Genomic DNA, 19,442 nt, shown 5'->3' on the forward strand with positions numbered 1-19,442 from the left:
AGCCAGAGTGCCACCCAGCACAGACAGTGGGATCACCTTAGCCATCTGTCCCTTTAGAAGGAAAACGTCCACGTGGGCGCTGCCCTGGCATCAAGCCAGGGCTCATATCTTTGTGAGGAGCAGCTGTGGGAATTTCCTCAGGGTAGCTGGACTCTGCTGCCTGTACTGACGGACGAAAGACACGGAGGGCAGGTGTGGACCCCCACCTTCATTCCCAGGAACTTTGAATGTTATCTTATTTTAGCTATTAAAGTGAATGTGACACAACACAGGGGGGCGGGAAGGTATGTGAGAGAGAAATCAAGAGGCTGGGAATTGAACCCAGGACTTCGTGCTTACTAGACGAACATTCTACCACCCAGCTACACCATTAGCCCCTCACATTCTCGTTAGTTTTCATTTTCCTGATGTGTAATGGATGTGATGAGGGTTAATTTTGATTGCCAACTTGGCAGATTAAGATTAAACATCTAGGGGCTCTCTGTCCCGTCCTCCCCCGCCTCCAGACCCAATCCCTTAGGCTCATTCCTGGTGCTACATCAGAACACCAGCTGCAGCCTCCCTTCCCCCACTCCATGCCTCCTGTGGGTCCCAAAGACCATCCCCTCTTGACCCCCCCCCATTGCTGTGTCCCAGCCCTTGGGTGGATACCCCCCTCTGCTCTCAACCATAGGTGGTGCCTGCCAGAAGACCAGATTGATGCCTTGTCCAGTTGAAATCAGGGAGGCTTCCAGAGACACACAGCCAGGCATTATTCTGGGAGAGGGTATAAACTGGAGGTCTCCATCGGATCCCTCCCCTCGGAGCTTGGGGAATACTGAGGAAGAGGGGTAAAATGATTGTAGGAGCTGGGGGGATGGAGGACACCAGAAGAACGTGGCCCACGGAATCAACTAAGCAGGGCTCACATGGGCTCACAGAGAGACTGAATCGGCAAGCACCGGGCCTGAAGGGGTCTGCACCGGGTCCTCTTCGTATATGTTGTGGCTGTTAGCTTGGTGGGCTTCGTGGGACTCTTAACTGTGGAAGCAGGTGTGTCTTTGGCTCTTTTGCCTGCTCCTGGGACTCTTTTCCTCCTGTTGGGTTGCCTTGTCCAGCCTCAGTGCGAGGGCTTTTTTTTTTTTTTTTTTTGGTTTTTCGAGACAGGGTTTCTCAGTGTAACTTTGTGCCTTTCCTGGAACTCACTTTGAAGACCAGGCTGGCCTTGAACTCACAGAGATCCGCCTGGCTCTGCCTCCCGAGTGCTGGGATTAAAGGTGTGAGCCACCACTGCCCGGCAGTGCGAGGGCTTTTGCCTTGTATTTTGTTTTGTCATGTTTGGTTGTTGTCTCTTAGAGGCCTGCTCCTCTCTGAAGAGAGGGGGAGGGGGAGTGGATCCGGGGGAGAGGGAAGGTGTGTGTGGAGGAGGGGGTGGGAAGAATGGAGGGAAGGGAAACTGTGCTCAGGATATATTGTATAAGATAAAAATCCATTTTCAAAAGAAAAGAAAGAAAGGGTGATCTATGGCATTGATGACGTATGCCTTTGAATGTGTCTTGTTACTAGACAAGCTTTTCCAGATGGGATTAATTGAGCGAGTATCCTCCGTGTGAGCAGCACCATCCCAGGGCCTGGGGTCCCCTGGTGAATTAAAAGGGAAAAAGGAGAAAGCAAGCTGAGCTTGGTCACTCCCCCATCCCATGCCAGTCCTGGTTTGCCCAGATGTGGGGAGTTTCATGGGGGCATCCTTCCTGGCCATGGTGAATCGTATTCTTAAACCATGAGCCAAAGTAAACTAACTATCTCTCTCTCTCTCTCTCTCTCTCTCTCTCTCTCTCTCTCTCTCTCTCTCTCTCTCTCTCTCCAGGGTTTCTCTATATAGCCCTGGCTGTCCCGGGACTCACTCTGTAGATCAGGTTGTCTTCCAACTCACAGAGATCCACCTGTCTCTGCCTCCTGAGTGCTGGGATTAAAGGCGTGCACCACCACCACCCGGTCTCCCCTCTCTTAAGATGCTTCCTGCTGGGTTCTTGGTCACAGCAACAAAAGCAGGGAATACATTACAACAATGCTAGTGTATGTTGAGCAGTGTCTGAAGTACCAAATCGCTGTGACAAGACACCATAACCAAGGCAATTTGTAAAAGGAAGCACTTAACAGGAGGCTTGCTTTCAGTTTCAGAGGGTGAGTTCATGGCCATCATGGCAGGGAGTGTGGTGGCAGGCAGGCAGGCAGGCAGGCAGGCATGGCACCAGAGAAGTAGCTGAGAGTTCACATCTGACCTGTGCAGGAGACAGAGACAGAGAGCAAGGCTGAGTCTGATGTGAGCTTTGGAAACCTCAGAGCCCACCCCCAGTGGTGTACCTACTCTAATAAAGTTATACCTACTCCAACAAGACCACTCCTAAGGCTTTCCAACTAGTTCTGACAACGGGGACCAAGCATTCAAGCATATGAGCCTATGGTTTTCTTCTCTCTCTGTCTCTCTGTCTCTGTCTCTGTCTCTGTCTCTGTCTCTGTCTCTGTCTCTCTCTCTCTCTCTCTGTCTCTCTCTCTCTCTCTCTCTCTCTCTCTCTCTCTCTCTCTCTCATTTAGTTTTGTGGTGCTGGCCATTAATCCAGGGCCTGGCACCTGCTCAGCTGTGCGGCGGCCACCTCCAGCCCCCTTCTTGTTTTTATTCTTCTGTCCCTTTTTCTCTTTTGATGTGCATGGGTGTTTTGCCTATACATGTTGTCTGTGTACCACATGCGTGCCTGGTTCCCACAGAGGTCAGAAGAGGGTGTAGGGTCTCCTGGGACTGGAGTTACAACATGGCTGGTTGCTGTCATGTTGGTACTGAGGAGTAGATGGGGAGGGGGCTGGGAGGAGGCAGGGAAACTTTGGGTTGGGATGCAAAAACAATAAATAAAACTTTAAAAAAAAGTGAGAAGAGGCTAGCCTGGAATTTCACATGTATTGTTTGTCTCTTTCTTTTTCTTTCTTTTCTTACTTTCTTTTTCTTCCTTTCTCTCTCTCTCTCTCTCTCTCTCTCTCTCTCTCTCTCTCTCTCTCTCTCCCCTTTCTTCTCTCTCTTTCTTTCTTTTGGTTTTTTTTTGAGACAAGTTTTCCTTCCCGGGCATCACTGTCTTCAGCTGGTATTATTGCCCACCCCACATCTGAGGAGGTCTTCTATGTCTTGTACAATATGTCCTCAGGCCACCTGAGACATATTATTTCCTGTTATTTTGAAAAATAATTTGTTTTTGGTACTGTTTGAGGTTGACATATATTTAAATTTAGTGTTTTAAATATTTTGGAGAGCTGGTGAGATGGAGCAGTGGGTAAAGGCTTGGGCTGCTGAGTCTGACGACCTGAGTTTAATCCTGGAGTGGAAGGACAGAACTGAATCCTGAAGGTTTTCTCTGACCTCCACATGCACACCATGGCACATATATAGAGGTATTCTATTTGTACTGAAATGTGATTTTAATTGTATGTTAATAAATAAAGTTGCCCGGGGGTCAGAGCTATTAGAGCCATAGAAAGAGCCGGGCGGTGGTGGCGCACGCCTTTAATCCCATAGATCTCTGTGTGTTTTTGGTCTTTTTAATGGGTTTTGGGTCTGGGGTAATTTTCATTGTTTAGGGGGGTTGGTTACAAGTTGTTGTTAAGTGTTAGGAAAAAGGCTAAGCAAAGGAGATTAGATTTAAGGTTCTTGTTTAAAAAAAAGAAAGAAAAGAAAAGAAAAAGACAATTACTAGTTTTAAATACTTTACATTGGATTGGATTGTTTTATATTGTATACAAATTTGAAATTGATATTGTTAGAAAATGCTATATGTATATTTCTAATTGTATTTATACCATTCATTTAACAATGTAATGCAATTTTCTGATCCTTGAATGTTATTATTAACAACTATTAGGATATAAAGAAATGAAAATTAGTAGTTAGACATTACAATAGAACTTGTAGTCATATTAGATACGTTTTAAAAATTGAGCAGATATATTTTAGACAGGTCATCTTCAAACCCTTCAGAGATCTACAGAATATGGCATTTAAAATGTTTTAATAACTTAGAAATTTTTTCTTTTTTGAGACATGTCGGCTCCTGGCAGTACCAATCTACTTCAGAGAAAATATGGGCATTGAAGAAACTGCATATGGAGTTAACTTTCATTGGGGCAAAAGTTAGCCACTGGACAACAAAGTATCCTCGAATCAACAGGACAAAATGGACAGACAGAACATGAAACAAAGGACTACTGATTCTTGCCAAAACAAGTGTGGTTATGGCTTTATCAAAAGGCATCTTCTGAGGCCAGGACAATATGGCACCAATCTCTGAAGTGGCCTTTGCAATCCAGAAAAGGTACAGTGCCCTTTTCTTCGAAGGCACCTGAACAGACAGAGGGCCGATGGCTTCTGTTATGCAATGGAACAGCAGCTAAAGGCTCACACCTCTCAATAGTAGACTGGCATTTAATAGAGGGATGTGGAGAAGAAGGGGATGCTGAGATGAAGCCATATATACACAGCCAAGAAGAATGGACAGCTGAATTAAAAAACCATCAACAATTTCCAGAGTTTAAAATCCTGAATCATGACAGGACACTAGTGGAATTCAGGTGTTTCTGGTACATGGACTGCTCTCACCCAATGTGAGGTTGAACTGTTGACCTTGTGTAATCCTACTTCACAAATGAGTCTGTCAGATACGCTAAGCCTATAGGCTGAAGATGATGCCCCAACACTGCAGAGAAATCTCAGGTGACTGTCCAGGCAGCTAGCTGTTTCTGTCAACTCACAAATTTTTTGGAAGTTGCTTGCATGCACTTCCTGTTTTTATTTTTGTTAGCTAATATTATTTCCTTCTTGGGTCTCTGAGGGAGTTGAAGATTAGTTAGTTATAGTTGAAGGTTAGTTAGTTATAGTTGAAGATTAACTAGGATAGAAAGGAATTAGATACATTTTGGACTTACCAAAATAGGATAGATAATGGAATTATTTTCTCTGATTTGTCAAATACAAATGGACTAGACATTGTTTAGGTATTTATTACTTGTATATATTATATATAGTTATTGTACTTTTGTATATAGTTTTTCTTTTGTTAGTTATAACCTTTTGCTTTTTTTCTTTTTATTAAAATAGAAAAGGGGAAATATGGTGGTATTCTAATTGTACTGAAATGTGATTTTAATTGTATGTTAATAAATAAAGTTGCCCAGGGGTCAGAGCTATTAGAGCCATAGAAAGAGTGTGGCAGTGGTGGCGCACGCCTTTAATCCCATAGATCTCTGTGTGTTCAGGGATACAGCCAGCATTGGAGACATACGCCTTTAAGACCTAGAGGGCTGTACTTACAGGCAGTGATGAGGCAGTCATGTGTTTGGGTTTACAACCAATGAGAAGGCAAAACAGAAAGATTATTTAAAGACATACACACAGGAAATAGGTCTCTTTCGGAGAGCTAGGACCACCGCAGGAGGAAGGGTGAGATTTTAGCTCTGAGCTCTGACCTCTTGGCTTTCTCTTTTACATTGGTTCTGTTTCTTATTTAATAAGATGGTTGGTTACATCTACACACATACGTGTGCATGTGACACACACACACACACACACATACTAAATAAATAAATAAATAAATAAATAAATAAATAAATAAATAAATAAATATTGTAATAAAATAAATTTCCACCTGGTTTCAGATCTCTGGCTTCTGATAAGCCCACCCTTATCATCATGCCTTCAAAGGTAATGTCCATATTTCTTGGCCTTCTTAAACTTTCCTCTTCATCTCTGAATATTATCTTTGTATGTACCTGTCTTAGGGTTTTTTATTGCTGTGAAGAGACACCGTGACCACAGCAACCCTTACAAAGAAAACATTTAATTGAGGTGGTAGTTTATAGTTTCAGAGGTTCAGTCCATCATCATCATGATGAGGAGCAAGGCAGCCTGCAGATAGACTTGGTGCTGGCTACATCTTGACCAGAAGGCAGCAGGAAGTCGACTGACTGTCACACAGAGAGAAGCTTGAGAAAAGAGACCTCAAAGCCAGTCTCCATAGTGACACATTTCCTTCAACAAGACAGCCGGGCAGTGGTGGCGCTCGCCTTTAATCCCAGCATTTGGGAGGCAGAGCCAGGTGGATCTCTGTGAGTTCGAGGCCAGCCTGGGCTACCAAGTGAGTTCCAGGAAAGGCACAAAGCTACACAGAGAAACCCTGTCTCGAAAAACCAAAAAACAAACAAACAAAAAACAAAACAAAAAAACAAGACAGGCCAAACCTCCTAACAGTGCCACTCCCTTTGGGGGCCTTCCTCCCTCCCTCCCTCCCTCCCTCCCTCCCTCCCTCCCTCCCTCCCTCCCTCCCTCCCTTTCTTTCTGAGTATCCCACTCAGATTTTGCCAAGTTTTATTTTTTTATTTTATTTTATTTTTTGAGACAGGGTTTCCCTGTGTAATGCCTCTGGCTTCCCTGGAACTCTATTTGTAGACCAGGCTGGCGTGGAAATCACAGAGATCCACCTGCTTCTGCTGGGATTAAAGACGTGTGCCACCGCACCCAGCTTTGCCAAGTTTCTACCCTGTGCATAAATAGCTCTCATAATGCCATTGTTGTTGTTATTTTTAAATGTTTCCCCAGCCTGGTCTCCCTTTCTTCTCCTTTGGTAACTCCTGTCCCACAGCAGCCAGCCCAGTCTCCATGGCCCTTTTGGTCCCTGAGGTTTTTACTTCTTGTGGTTCTTTGGACTGAACAGTTTCTGTCCACCTGTGGTCACACCACTGCTCCTCCTCCTGCCATCTCTAAGTTGGCTCTCATCCAACCCAGTTACACTTTCATTCCAGTTACCACATCTTCCAGCTCTAGAATTCTGTTCTTTAATAAAAATAAAGATTTCTTTTAATTTGTGTGTGTGTGTGTGTGTGTGTGTGTGTGTGTGTGTGTGTGTGTGTGTGTGTTTGTGAGGGTTCCTTGAGAGGCCAGAAGAGAGTGCTAGAGTCCCCGGAACTGGAGTTAACAGCCGTGGTGAGCTGCCCAGTGTGAGTGCTGGGAACTGAACTTGGGTCCTCTGCAATAGCAGCAAGATTTAAACCACTGAGCTATCTGTCCAACCATTTGATTCTTTTAAAATACTTTCTCTCTAAGGCCTGAAAAAATGGCTCGTGGTTAAGAGTTCTGGCTGCTCTTCCAGAGGTCCTGCATTTGATTTCTAGCACCCACATGGTGGGCTCAGGACCATCTGTAACTCTAGTCTCAGGGGATCCAGTGCCCTCTTCTGGCTTCTGCGGGCACCAGGCATGTACTGTTGCACAGGCATATATGCTCAGACACCCATACACATAAAAATAAATAATAAGATGAAATATTTTTGTTACTCTCCTGTCAGCCTTTCCTCATGTGTGTTAATTTAGTTCCTTGAATATATGTTGAATAGTTGCTTTGGCCTTTGTAAACAGAGTCTCTGGGTCCTGGTAGCTGCTTTCTGTTGAGGTTGTTTGTCTTAGTGGGGCCTCACACTTCCTGCTCTGTCTAATCATTTCTTGGTGCACATTAGACTTTGATAAGTAATACATTGCAAAGTCTGGACTCTCTTCCCCTTGAGCTCCATTTGCCTTCCCTCTTGGGAGCTCCTGTAGGTTTGTTTCAAGGTGTCCCCCCCCTCCCGCCCCGCCCTCTGCCCCGTCCTGTCCCTCCAACTGGCAGGACTCCATCTCCAAACTTGATCAGATCAAATCAAGTCATTGCTCTAGGCTTTATTGGAGGGCAGGGACAGACAAGTTCTGGCTTTGAGGCCAGATCTGGCCACACACAGCCTTTGCTATGGAGTCCCTGAGCTAAGACTTGAGTTGAAGTTGTTAAAGGGCTGCTAAAAACAAAAAGCAGGGTAAGATACAAAAACTGTAGTGGCATGTAAAATCAGAAGCTCTTCTGTCACTTTGCAAGAGGAAGCCTGTGGCCTGGTGACAGGGTCCTTACTCTAGTGTCTCAGCTGAATGTCCCGCTGCTTGGGCTTGAGGGTCCCTGTTGCTCCTGACGGGCCCCATTGGCGCTCATTCCTGTGAAGCAGAATCCCAGGAAAGGAGCTAACTCTGCCAAGACTGATCGACTAATTACAACTACGGTGACAGAGAGAGGTTGTACCATTGCAGGTCTAGATCCTAATTATTCTAGCATATCCTAGCTTTAGCTCCCTAAACGGCCATTCATTGCCCATGCCAGAACTAGCACCCTGTGACAAATAGATTAAAAACCTTTTGAAACCTATTAACTTAGCTGACCACTAGCTCCCACCCACTCCAAAGCTAGGAATGTCACTTGAGGCCAAGAGGAGAGATTCCTCCATTGTCCTGTCAGTGAGTCTCTGATGTACCCACCAATGTATTTTAAAATGTCTTGATTTATGACTTTTTCTACGTTCTGCTACTACACAACTTCTTCAAACTGCCTCCATGGGGGAAACATGAAACCTGGGGTAACCTGCTTTGAGATGCCTCCGAAGATTCCTCAAAACCCTTCTTTCCTGGGCGGTGGTCACTCAAATTTGGTTCCAAAATAAACCGTCTCTTATTCCACTTGAGGCGAGAGTTGTGTTTTTGCACGGACATCCCATAAATGCTTAGATGGATAGGGACCAAAACCTTTGGAGCATTTACAGAGTCTTAGGACCCTTACTCTTGCTTAGCCCTGTTCTCTAGGCTGTGCCTGGCAGCCTCCACCAGCCTCCTTAATCAGTTGCCCCAAAGCCTACACCAACACGCACCCGACAGTTAAGCCATGCTCAGACACTCACTCCATATGCACACTGAAGTCTATTTGCAAAAGCTCCCGCAGGTCTGCTGTACTTGCACTAGAAACTTTCATGAGGTTCAAAGTAAGATTTGATTTTTGCAGCATTCCCAATACCCAGAGGCTTCAAAGCAGTACCAGCTACGGGTGGACAGTACTGGCGAAAGTGGGGCACACGGAAGAGCATATTCGTGAGCCAAGTTTAGTGCTGAGTGTTGATTGCAGGTGAAACAACGTGTGTCGTTGACACCCGTGAAAACACCCAGAAAGGACAGTTGGGAAGGTGGCCGGCAAGGGGGTGTACACAGAGAACTCTGAGTTGTAAGGGGTGGGTGGGAACGCTTTCGATCTTGGTTGCTTTGATCTAGCACACTTGACAAATCGGTGTTAACAAGTGAGCAGGGACTCAGCTTGGCACAGCGCCGCTGAGCTCGTCCAGAGGTAAAAACCGATCCAAGGTTTTGATGGATTTTCTGAGGCATCCTGCAGAGGCCAGAAAGGAGGAAGCTCCCTTGGAGATACCAGGATCCCGCAAGGAGTGGCGGGGGAGGTGCGCGGACAGGAGAGAGGATGAGGGTCCGGAAGCACCCGCAGGTGCCAGGCGGAGGGTCACCCAGCTTAGGCAGGTACGACGAGGTCAAGGGTCCAAGGGTCACCCAGCTTGGGCAGGTGAGAAGCGCGAGTCACCGAGCGCAGGCAGGTGCATCACCCGCTGTCCCCCCGCAGCCCTCGGGACTGCCCGAGCCTCGAGGCAGAGGCGTCTCCAGGCCCGCAACAGCTAGAGCAGCCTCGCCGCGATCCGCCCGCCGCCCGCCTGGCACGCGGCCTTTCCCGTAGGAGGGCAGGCGGCGGCGGGGCCCGCCCCTTTAAGTCGCGCGCCCCGGAAGTGGTCACGCGGCGGCGCCGGGGCCGGAAGTGGACGCGGCCGGCGGCGGCGGCGGCGGCGGCGGGCGGCCGGCTAGGAGCTGCCTGGGGCCGGCGGCGCGGAGGCGCGGGCTCAGCGGGCCCCGCGCGGCCTCGGGTGCCCATGGGGGGCGGGGGGCCGGGCCGGTGACGCCGGACGCCCATGGACGCCCCTGAGGAGCCGCAGCCGCCGGTGGTCTACACCATGGAGAACAAGCCCATCGTCACCTGTAAGTGCGGCCGACCGGGTCGGGGGGCGCGGCCGGGCGGGGCAGCTCCCACCTAGGCTGACACGGTCCATCTCCGACCTCTCCACCGGTGACCTGCGAGCCGCTGTGCAGCCGGCTCCGAGCTTTGGGTCCTGCCTGCGGCGGTCCGGACCAGCTCTCCCGGTGCTGTCAGAGCTGCTGGTCCGGGACCGGGCCGGCCTTCCCCGCGGGTCGGCTCTTCTGCGGGCTGAGCTGCGCACTGACCCGCAGTCCGGTGGGCAGGCCTCCGGCTCTCCGCAGATGGCAGGTGCTCTTCCTCTAGTAACTGACAAGCCGGAGCGGCAGGTGGCCGGCCAAGCCGCTTAGGGACCCAGCTCTGTCAGGTCGAATCTTCCTGTGCCTGCAGGCTCTTGCATGAGACATCTGGGCTGCGCTACCAGCGAGTTTCCGCTCGGACAGCCTCTTCTGCACTTGTTCTTTCTCCCACTTAATGCACACATTCACACACACACACACACACACACACACACACACACACATTGTTTCTCTGCTGCAGAAAAAGAAAATTCTTCTCATTATTTAAAAAGCATAACTTAAAAGAATTGGGTAGTTTTGCAAACCACGAACTCAGGGGAAGTGTTGACATGTTAGTTGACGTGTTGACAGGTTGCCATGCTGTCTCTCAAAGTACAGGTGTAAGTACAGTCTCTCAAATATCACAGGTGTGATATTTGGCTGTTGGTAGTTCAGTATGTATGTGACCTTATGAAGTTACTTTTTGTAAACAGGAAGCACTGTTTGCAAAACCTGGTGCTAGGTGCTAGGCCCCGGGATTCCCAAGGTCTGCAGCACACGCTGCTCTGCTCTCTCCTTTGGGCCCTTGGACGGATGGGCATACTCCTCCCAGAGCCTTCCCTCCTGTTGCCTCCCAGATTATCATCGCTTTGTCTTTAGATGAACTTTCTCAGGGAAGTGGATCTGTCTCCCTTAAAGTTGGGAGACTTGCATAGTTCAGCAGTAGCTCCCTCCCTCCCCCCAGAATGCTTGGCAACTGAAAGAAAGGTGTGCCAGGCTTCACCTGCAGGCAGGTGGACAGATGTGGCAGAGCTGGTCCTGAGGCTGCCCCACCCTGCCCAGGTGCTCCATGGTCCCCTCAGGAAAGTTGCACCCAATTCAAGTACTATACACAATAGGAATTCTGGATGAGTACTTCCTATTTGTAGGGTTATCCACTTACCTGATTGTATTTCCCAACCCTTACTTAACTTTGAGCATAGGCAGTTTAACTTTGATAGGCATTTTATCAGTACCCTTCTGAAGATAAAGCTCCAAGCTTGGAGGCATCAGCTGTGACTAAAGGGGAAGGATTAATTACTCCCGTAGTTAGTGCTTGGAAATGTGTGATATTCAGGTTCTTGCCTTCCTGTGTGTAGGACAATGGCAGGGTGCAGTGTGCCTTCCTGCAGGCCTGTTGGAGTTTGGGGTGTTGGTGGGGGAATTCCCATGGCTTGGAGGTAGCATCATAAGAAAGTGTGCTGATGGTGTCCCCGACTTGGAAGGTGCAACTCTTTACTGGAATTTCAGAAAACAAAGCAATTTCAGAGAAAAGTAAAGCAATCTCTTTAAAATAAAAAGATTTTTTTCTTTTTTTGACACTTGGACATTCCACCTTCACGGTGTATACTCAGTGCCATTTTCGTGTTCCTGGGGCTGGAGCTTTGGCAGTCACTCATCCTATTTTCACCTCATTCCTTCTTCATCTTTTTATGTTTTGAAGGAGAAGCTAGTGAAAGCCGTTCAGACATCTACCCGAAGGCCAGTTCGCTTTTAACAGCACTCCAGGACTACGCATTATAATTCTCTTAGTGTTTGCTTCCCAATCTGTTTCATCTCATTCAAAAAAAAAGTCTTCCTTCAGATCTCCTTAAACACCTTCCTAGCCAGTCTGTTCATTTTAGGATGAAAGCAGAATTTGTGTTTATCATCGTGTGTATGTTCGTGTGTGTGCAGGTTCATTACCTGTGGAGAACAGAAATCAGTCTCAGGAGGTCCACCTTGGCTGTCTACCTTGGCTTTTTTGTTTGTTTGTTTTCATACAGGGTCTCTCACTGAGACCTGGAGCTCACCAGTTAGGCTATTCTAGCCGGCTAGTGAGCTGTAGGAATAATACCTGTATCCACCTCCACATTGCTGGGATCACAACCATGTCACCACGGCTTGCTTTTCACATGGATTCTTAGGACCCACATTTGGATCCTCATGCTTCCCTGGCAAGCATTTTATGAGCTGAGTTATCTTCCTAGCCTCATGTTTTCCTTTGGACAGTGCTGGACTGTGGGCATGTGAAGAATGGAAAGTTCTCAGAGGTTAAGGGGAAACAGAAGAGGTTGTTGTTTGGAAATATTGCTGAGTTATTTTAATAATGTTTTGAGGCTACAGAGCCGTTTTAGTCGATTTTAGCCATAATTGGAAGATTCTTAACATCCTGCCTGGTGGGCTGTGGTGGAGAGAGACCACCTCTGCAGAGGATCTGTTAGTGCTGGAGCCCTTGTGTGGAAATTGCAGGGTGCCAGCTGGGCAGCTGGGGAAGCCTGCTGCAGGGTCAGAAAAAGTCGATGCTTACCATAAAATTTATTAATCATGGAAAATGCTCAGTGATACTGAAATCCAGCCAACCCATTTGTTTACATTTTAAGTTTTAGCTTAGTTCCTCCTGCCCCTAAAACCAAGTTTCTTTGTTTAAGAAAGACAGGCTCCTGACCCAAGAGATGTTAGGAGAGACATGTTCCTCCTACTGTGTGCGTATTCACAGAGACAGTCGATGGTCCACTGTCTGTAGCTTTCCTCCGTGATGGAGCACATGTGGTTACCTTGGAATGGTGAAACATCTCAGAGATGATGGTCCTCTCCAGGTGGCCACTTTGCCCTAGGGACAGATCTAGTGTTATACATTTTGAAGGAGAAAGAAGACAGCAGAAACCAGCAGCTCTGCAGTGTTTTGTTCCTGGTTGGAGTCGGACTTTCCCCTGTAGATGAGAGGTTATAGATTTGGATTTCCTACCCAGTCTGAAAGTACAAAAACAACGTAACTGTGAAGTGTGTTTTTCTTAAAATTAGTAAACATAGGTGTGCGTGGGATCAGGTAGCAGCCAGTGACTGAATAGTGGGAGGAGCCTGAGGAGGTCGGTAGGCAGGGCAGGCAAGAAGAGGAAACTATGTAATTACCTGCCTTGCCTCTCCAGCAGGGGGAATGGAGCCCAGCAAGTGCTCGGCTGTGGAGCCATCTGTATATCCACCCCAGTCTTTACTTGTTGAGACTCACTAATTTGGACTTGTCCTGCCTCAGCCTTTCAGGTAACTGAGGTTACAGGACTCTTCAGCCAGCCTGGCTTTGTAGGTGTGCCATCTCTGCCCATGCTGGTTAGGAGTACTTGTGTTTTCCAGGCCATTTGGCGATCATCTTTATTCTTGGGGGACCTCAACCTCAGGCTGTGAAATGGATAATTTAGTTGATATGAGGTTAGAGGAATGAATATATGCAAAAGAAGCTAGCTAAGAAGAGATCCCTAAACCTTTTCTGGTCTCAGTGCCTTGAATGTCACAGAATGTCACCTGGTTATTGTATTTAGTAATCTCTTTGGCCTGTTCTAGCAGTCACAGAGGGCTGTGGTACTGGGAAAGTTCTTTGTTGGCACACAGTGTCTTCACGTGAATGACGTGATTTAGTGTGTGTGGAGTTTCATGAGGTGTCACAGGCTGATCTCCAGCATCTTTTTTCTTACCTGCTGACCTCTGTGCCCCACCTGCAGACCAGGAGGGCGGGGACTGCAAGCCAAAGGTCTGCCTGGCATCTTTCTGTGTCTGTTTCCTCCTATCCTCCTCTAAGTGCTCTCCTGTGTCCTGCCTTTTCTTGCCTGTCTGCTCACAACACAAGTTGTCAGTCTAGTCACAGACCTTGGTCTACAAGAGTATTTGTTTTTAAGTTACAGGTTGGTGGCTTTGACTTTCCCCCTCCTATGGCTGAAATAAGGCTAGGATCCAGTCATCTTTCCCAACTTTATGGTGGGCCCCACATCACAGGCCCTTCTTTCTGTCTGTGGGATTCCTGCAGTGGCCTCCCTATATCCACCCACCCTTCCAGAAAAGGCATAGCACACAACTCCCCAGCTCAGGCCCTGCTGCTGTCAGCACCTGCTCAGAATAACTTTCCCAAGGCTAAGGTATGGCTTAGGCCCTGGGTTCTACCCTAGCACCACCAAAACCAAAAGAAACAGAGTAACCTTCAAAGGCCTCCCAAGAGCCCTACCCCTCCCAAACTAACCTCTGCCTGGAGGGGTAGAGCCTGCCCCTGGCCTTGGCCCTGGCCCTGCCCCTGGCCTGGTGCTCTCTGTGGCACTCTCTGATTCTCTGCCTCCTCTTCTCCCAGCTTCTGGGGACATGATAGTTCCCTGCCTGCCTTCTGGAACCTGTTCAAATGTCACTGACCCCTAGGCCTGCCTTGCCTCTCACACCTCACTTGTAGTTTGGGATCTCACTGACTTCACCCATTTTTCTTGGCTTAGAGCTCCTAACATAAATATTTGTTTTTGTCTTTGTTATTGTTTCTTTTCACATTGAATCCAGGCTAGAGTGTAAGGAGTGTAAAGCTTCATGACTAGGGGGCTCGATCTGTTTCACTGCTGTGTTCTTGGCACCTTGAATAGCACTTGGCAAGTACTGGGTGCTGAGTCTGCTTGTGGAGTAGATTAAATAAGTGAGTACTAATTCTCTCAGGGAACATCCTGCTGGGTGTCCTTTTTACTGCTTCCATGAGGTAGATACTTCTGATGCCATAATGTTCTTTTCCTTCTGTACACTAAGAGCAGTGTAGAAGACTCTTGGAGACTACTTGGCTTGTTCTTAGGTAAACTGAACTTGCCCATTCTGTGTGGACTTTTAAGCACGGGAATACATGTTAATCCAGTTAAGCAAATCTAACCAGTATGCCGGGGGCATATTTGAAAGTTAGTGGCAGCTGCATTTAGGGAAGTTTTCTCTACTGCAAGTCAGTGTACAATGAACATCACAGCAGAACCAAGGCCTGTTGGTCATGGGCTGGCCTTGTGCTGGGGAGGCCCACCTGGCATCTAGAAGAGGCCTCAGAAGATGCGGTTGGAACTCCAGGAATCTACAAGATCACATCATGGAGCCTGTCTGGCATCTTGATAGACACTGTGCATTAGTTCATCCTGCTGTCAGCAGCCTCTTCCATTGATTGCCAATCAGCCACTGTGTGACCAGTCTGCCTCCCGTTTATTTGGTCACTAGTTGGTGGACATTAGGATTTTTTCTACACTTTGGCTCTTGAATTCTACTGCACGTCTTTGCGTGGACATGTGTTTTTATTTCATAGAGGATTCTAGGAGAATGGCTGTGTCACATGGTGAGCTTATGTTTAGCTTTTTAGGAAAGTGCCAACTCTTCCCAAAGTGGTTATACTGTTTAACATCCTTGGCAGTGTACAGCTTCCCACATCCTCACTGACAGCCTGTTGTCTGCCTTTTCCCTGTAGTGGAAGATTCCTCTGTCTTGTTTGTTTGTCTTGATAGCCTTACTGTGTTACTGTACAGTCCAGGTTGGCCTGTACCTGGAGCTCTTCCTGCCTCAGTCTCCAGATGACGAGTGCCCCACACATATAATCCTTAGTGAAATGTTTGTTAAGTGTTCATTTTAATTTGTAATTCAATTCTGTTTTCCAGATAATACATCTTTTTCTCAGTTACATATTTGAAGGTATTTTCTCTCTCTCTTTTTTTTTGAAAACATGAAAGAACTTTATTGTCTGTTCAATTTTAGTTTATACAAAGTTCAGAATAGTTCTCAGAGCATTGGTACCACACAACTACATTAACCAAGTAGCCCACAGCAGCCGTCCTTTTAACAGACCATGGATGTTGCTCCTAAGCCTATGGGAAGCCTCTCTGTGCATAAACATGGAAATACTGTAATTCTGAACTGAAATGGTTAAGCCAGGATAATTGGAAGGTATTTTCTCTTAATGTCTTGTTTTTTTCCTTTTGTGTGTGTACATGCATGTGTGGAGAAGAGAGATTGATGTTGATATTGGGTGTCTTCTGTTCCTTATCTTTTGAGAGAAGGTCTCTTGCAGAACCTTGTACTTGCTGATTGGCTACACAGTGTTCCAAGGATCTGTCTGTCCCCCGCCACCCTCCATCTCTCAGTGCTAGAGTTACAGGCCCCACTAACAACCACGGCTGCCTTTGACCATGTGCAGCAAGGCAGACCCTTTATCCACTGAATTATCTCCCTGGCTCCTCTTTCCTTTTGTTAGGATAAAACATGCTTATTTATCATAGTGGTTCTCAACCTTCCTAATGCTGTGATCCTTTAGTGTAGTTCCTTGTGTTGTGGAAAAATTATTTCGCTGCTACTTCATAACTAATTTTGCTGCTGTTATGAATCAGGATGTAAATATCTGATATGTGCCCCCTAAGGGGCCGTGACCCACAGGTTGAGAACCCCTGATACAGCACATGGCAGAGAGCAGTTGTGGGACTAGAAGGACAACTTGTGTAAGGTGATGGGCTGTTGAGGAGTCCTTGTGTAGTGAGGGTGAACTACATTTTGGTTAGGCTGCAATTTCCTGGCATGTAATTCCCGCATGTAAACGAGGACAGTCCTGATTGGTTGGTGTGTGGTTAGGGCCAACCACTGTGCATGCAATTTCCCCCATGCAGATGGAGCAGCTCTGTGGTATAGGATTGCCTCTTCCTCAGTTTAGGTGGAATGGAGCTGTCGACTAGGCTTGCATCGGGGACACATTCCCCCTTTTGAACTCTCCATCATGGCCTTCCTTCACATTGCCACCCTCTGCCCCAGCAGAGCCATGAACCCAATATTGAGGGGGTTGGTTGGAAGTCTCTTCTTTAGTAGCTTCTTTGGGCTGAGCAAGGAGGATGCACGCTTGGCCCTGTCTGTAGCTGATTACTCTGGCAGGAGTTCCTGGCAGGCCATGAAAAGAGAACCATACTTAGAGTAATTTTGGAGAAGGTTTGCATTGTCTAGTCCAGGAGGCTTATGGGAAGTGGGGCTTCCAGTGCCAGGGGGTGAATATTGTCAAAGTGTCACATGGGCTAGAACTGTTGAACCCTAGAAAACACAAAATTTACAAGAGGTTAAAGCACAGGAGTCTCCATTCTGAAAGGGGCAGATGCGAGTGTTTGTGGGTTGGGGGGAACTGGAGGTGAGGAGGGAGGGAAACTGTGGTCGGTATGTAAAATAAAGGGCCAAATGTTAATAAAAAAATCTGAATACAAAACTAGTAAGGAAGCCCAAGGGCTCCCAGAAACAACAACAAAACAACACAGGAGTTAGTCAATAGTATCCAGAAAGACGGAGGCCAGGCCTGCCCCCAAAGGGGTTAGGGTGTCCTCTACAAGAAGGGCGTGTAGAAGGAATCTGAGCCAGGTTCTGGTAAGGTCTCTTGAAGAAACAGTGCAGGTCCTTAGTTGATTGCCACTTGGTAGGACTCTTGCCTCTCCTGTGCTTTGTGGGAGATAGGATTTTACCCTGGACAGATGGACAAAGTCCTGACAACTCTGTAAAGCCTTTTACATTGGCTAAAGTGGCCACCTGAATGATGCCTCTGTAAATCTTTACAAGTGCCAGGCCCTGGCTGGCCCAGGTCAGGATGAGAGTCTGGACAGTGCTGGTAGAAACTTACTTTGGGATAGTGCTTGTTAGATGACTCTTTGCTATGCTCTCCTGTTGGGTGTTTAAGACCATGTTGGTGGCCCTAAATTTTTTATGGTCTTTGTTCTGGTCAGTCAAGACTCCTTAGGAGTTACTCAGGGACTTAGGAGGAGTCCCATGGCTCTTTTTATTGGAGATGGATCAGGGGTCTTACTGATAACATGGTTTCCCTTGAAAGCGATAAGGACCCTTCCCTCTGGAGTGACCCTCTTTGTAGAAGGTACACAGATCTGAGTCCAGCCTCTGGGTCTCCACCTCTGATCAAGATGACAGTGACTTGTCAGAGCTGTAGACCCTTTTAGAGGGGCTGGGAAGACTGTTCAGTGGTTAAGAGAGGACCCAGGACCCATGTTGGGCAGTTCACAACTACCTGTAACTCCGTCTCCGGGGTCCCCAACACTCTTCTGGATTCCACAAGATGTGAGCTTTTAAAAGCATAGCTTCAGAATTTATACTTAAAGCATTTTTTAAAATATGAGATAGTGAATTTTAACTCACTGTGTCTTTTTAAAACAGATGTTTGTTATGTGGCCCAGCCTGGCTTCATACTCATGATCCTCTAACCTCTGTCTCTGAGTGCTGGGATGGTAACAGTTGTACACTACCATACCTGGCCTCCTAGGTGTCTTAACGCTTTAAAAAGCATAGTTTGAATTAGTATTCAAATAAAGGTCTTTTAAAAAGACTTGTTTTATTTTATGTGTATGGGTGTTTTGCCTGGGTGTGATGTCTGTGTACTACATTCGTGCAGTGCGGCAGAGGCCAGAAGAGGGCATCAGATCCCTGGAACTGGAGTGATAGAAGTTGTTAGCTTGTATGGGTGCTGAGATTTGAACCCAGGTCCTATGGAAGAATATACAGTGCTTTTAACTGCCAAGCCGTATTCCAGCCTCCTAAATGAAGTTTTTTAAAGTGAGGTCATTCTCTTAGAACCTCTGCTCCCCTGTTCTTTCTGCCTTCCAGTTTTTTGTAGCCTTATCTCAGCTGTTCTTCAGAATTCTCTGTTTGATCAGCCTTAGCTGGGAGCTCAACATTTTATTCTTTTGTTGTCTTGCCTTTGCTGGATTGTCTCATTACTGGTGGTGTGTTCCTCCATCAGCAGGTGTACAATATCTTATTGTCTCTCCACTAACTCCTGAAGGTTGTAAAATGGTGAGATTCTAACTTAAACGTCTTTCCTCATTTATTAGTAGGAATACTTGAGTTAAAAGCATTTATACATGCAGATTTATTGTACTTAGTATGCCTTGTTCCCCTTCACAGAGTGTCTTGAGAGCTGGCTCACTGTTCTCTCTAGTGACAGTTGGCTCTTCCAGTGTCATGAGCACCCTTGGTGTGTTTGGCCACTTGCTGCTGCTGCACTGGTGTGTGCACTTTTACCTTTGATCAGTCAGAGCTTCTTTCTCTGAGGCAGGGCACTTTGCTAGGTTCTGGACTGTTCGGCTTGCTGTGCTTCCTGCCTCTGATCCACAGTCGCCATCATCCAAGGAGCCCTGCTTCCTTTCAGTATAAATGCAGTCTAGAAGCTTACCTTGACTTGGATACTTGTCACTAGGTTTGTTCAGTGGGGTCTTTTTTATTTTAAAGATTGTCAGAGTAAAAAACTCAATATTGCAAGGCTTTATTTACTCAACTATTCTATCTTCTATACATTCTTTCTTTTTTGGGAAAAAAACCCTGCATCTGTAACTCAACTCATGACACTATGTGTAATCAGTCTACTGAGTTACACAGCATTTACATTAGATCAGGCCTGCAGTCAGCTAGAGTATTTACAGTGTGTGGAACCACGTGTGTAGGTTCTGTGCAAGTGCTGTGCC

At 46.9% G+C, this 19,442-nt stretch overlaps 1 protein-coding gene across 1 annotated transcript in view; it reads left to right on the plus strand.

The window, feature by feature from the left end:
- The first annotated feature begins 9,711 nt into the window (after positions 1-9,711).
- Positions 9,712-19,442, plus strand: part of Trappc10 (trafficking protein particle complex subunit 10) — a 61,009-nt gene continuing 51,278 nt past the window's right edge. The window contains exon 1 of the mRNA XM_006989447.4: positions 9,712-9,891. Within this exon, the coding sequence (XP_006989509.1) occupies positions 9,825-9,891 (67 nt within the window). The 5' untranslated portion in view covers positions 9,712-9,824. The remainder of the gene's footprint in view (positions 9,892-19,442) is intronic.

Source organism: Peromyscus maniculatus, chromosome 21, assembly GCF_049852395.1.
Source record: "Peromyscus maniculatus bairdii isolate BWxNUB_F1_BW_parent chromosome 21, HU_Pman_BW_mat_3.1, whole genome shotgun sequence".
In the NCBI taxonomy this organism is placed as follows: Eukaryota; Metazoa; Chordata; class Mammalia; order Rodentia; family Cricetidae; genus Peromyscus; species Peromyscus maniculatus.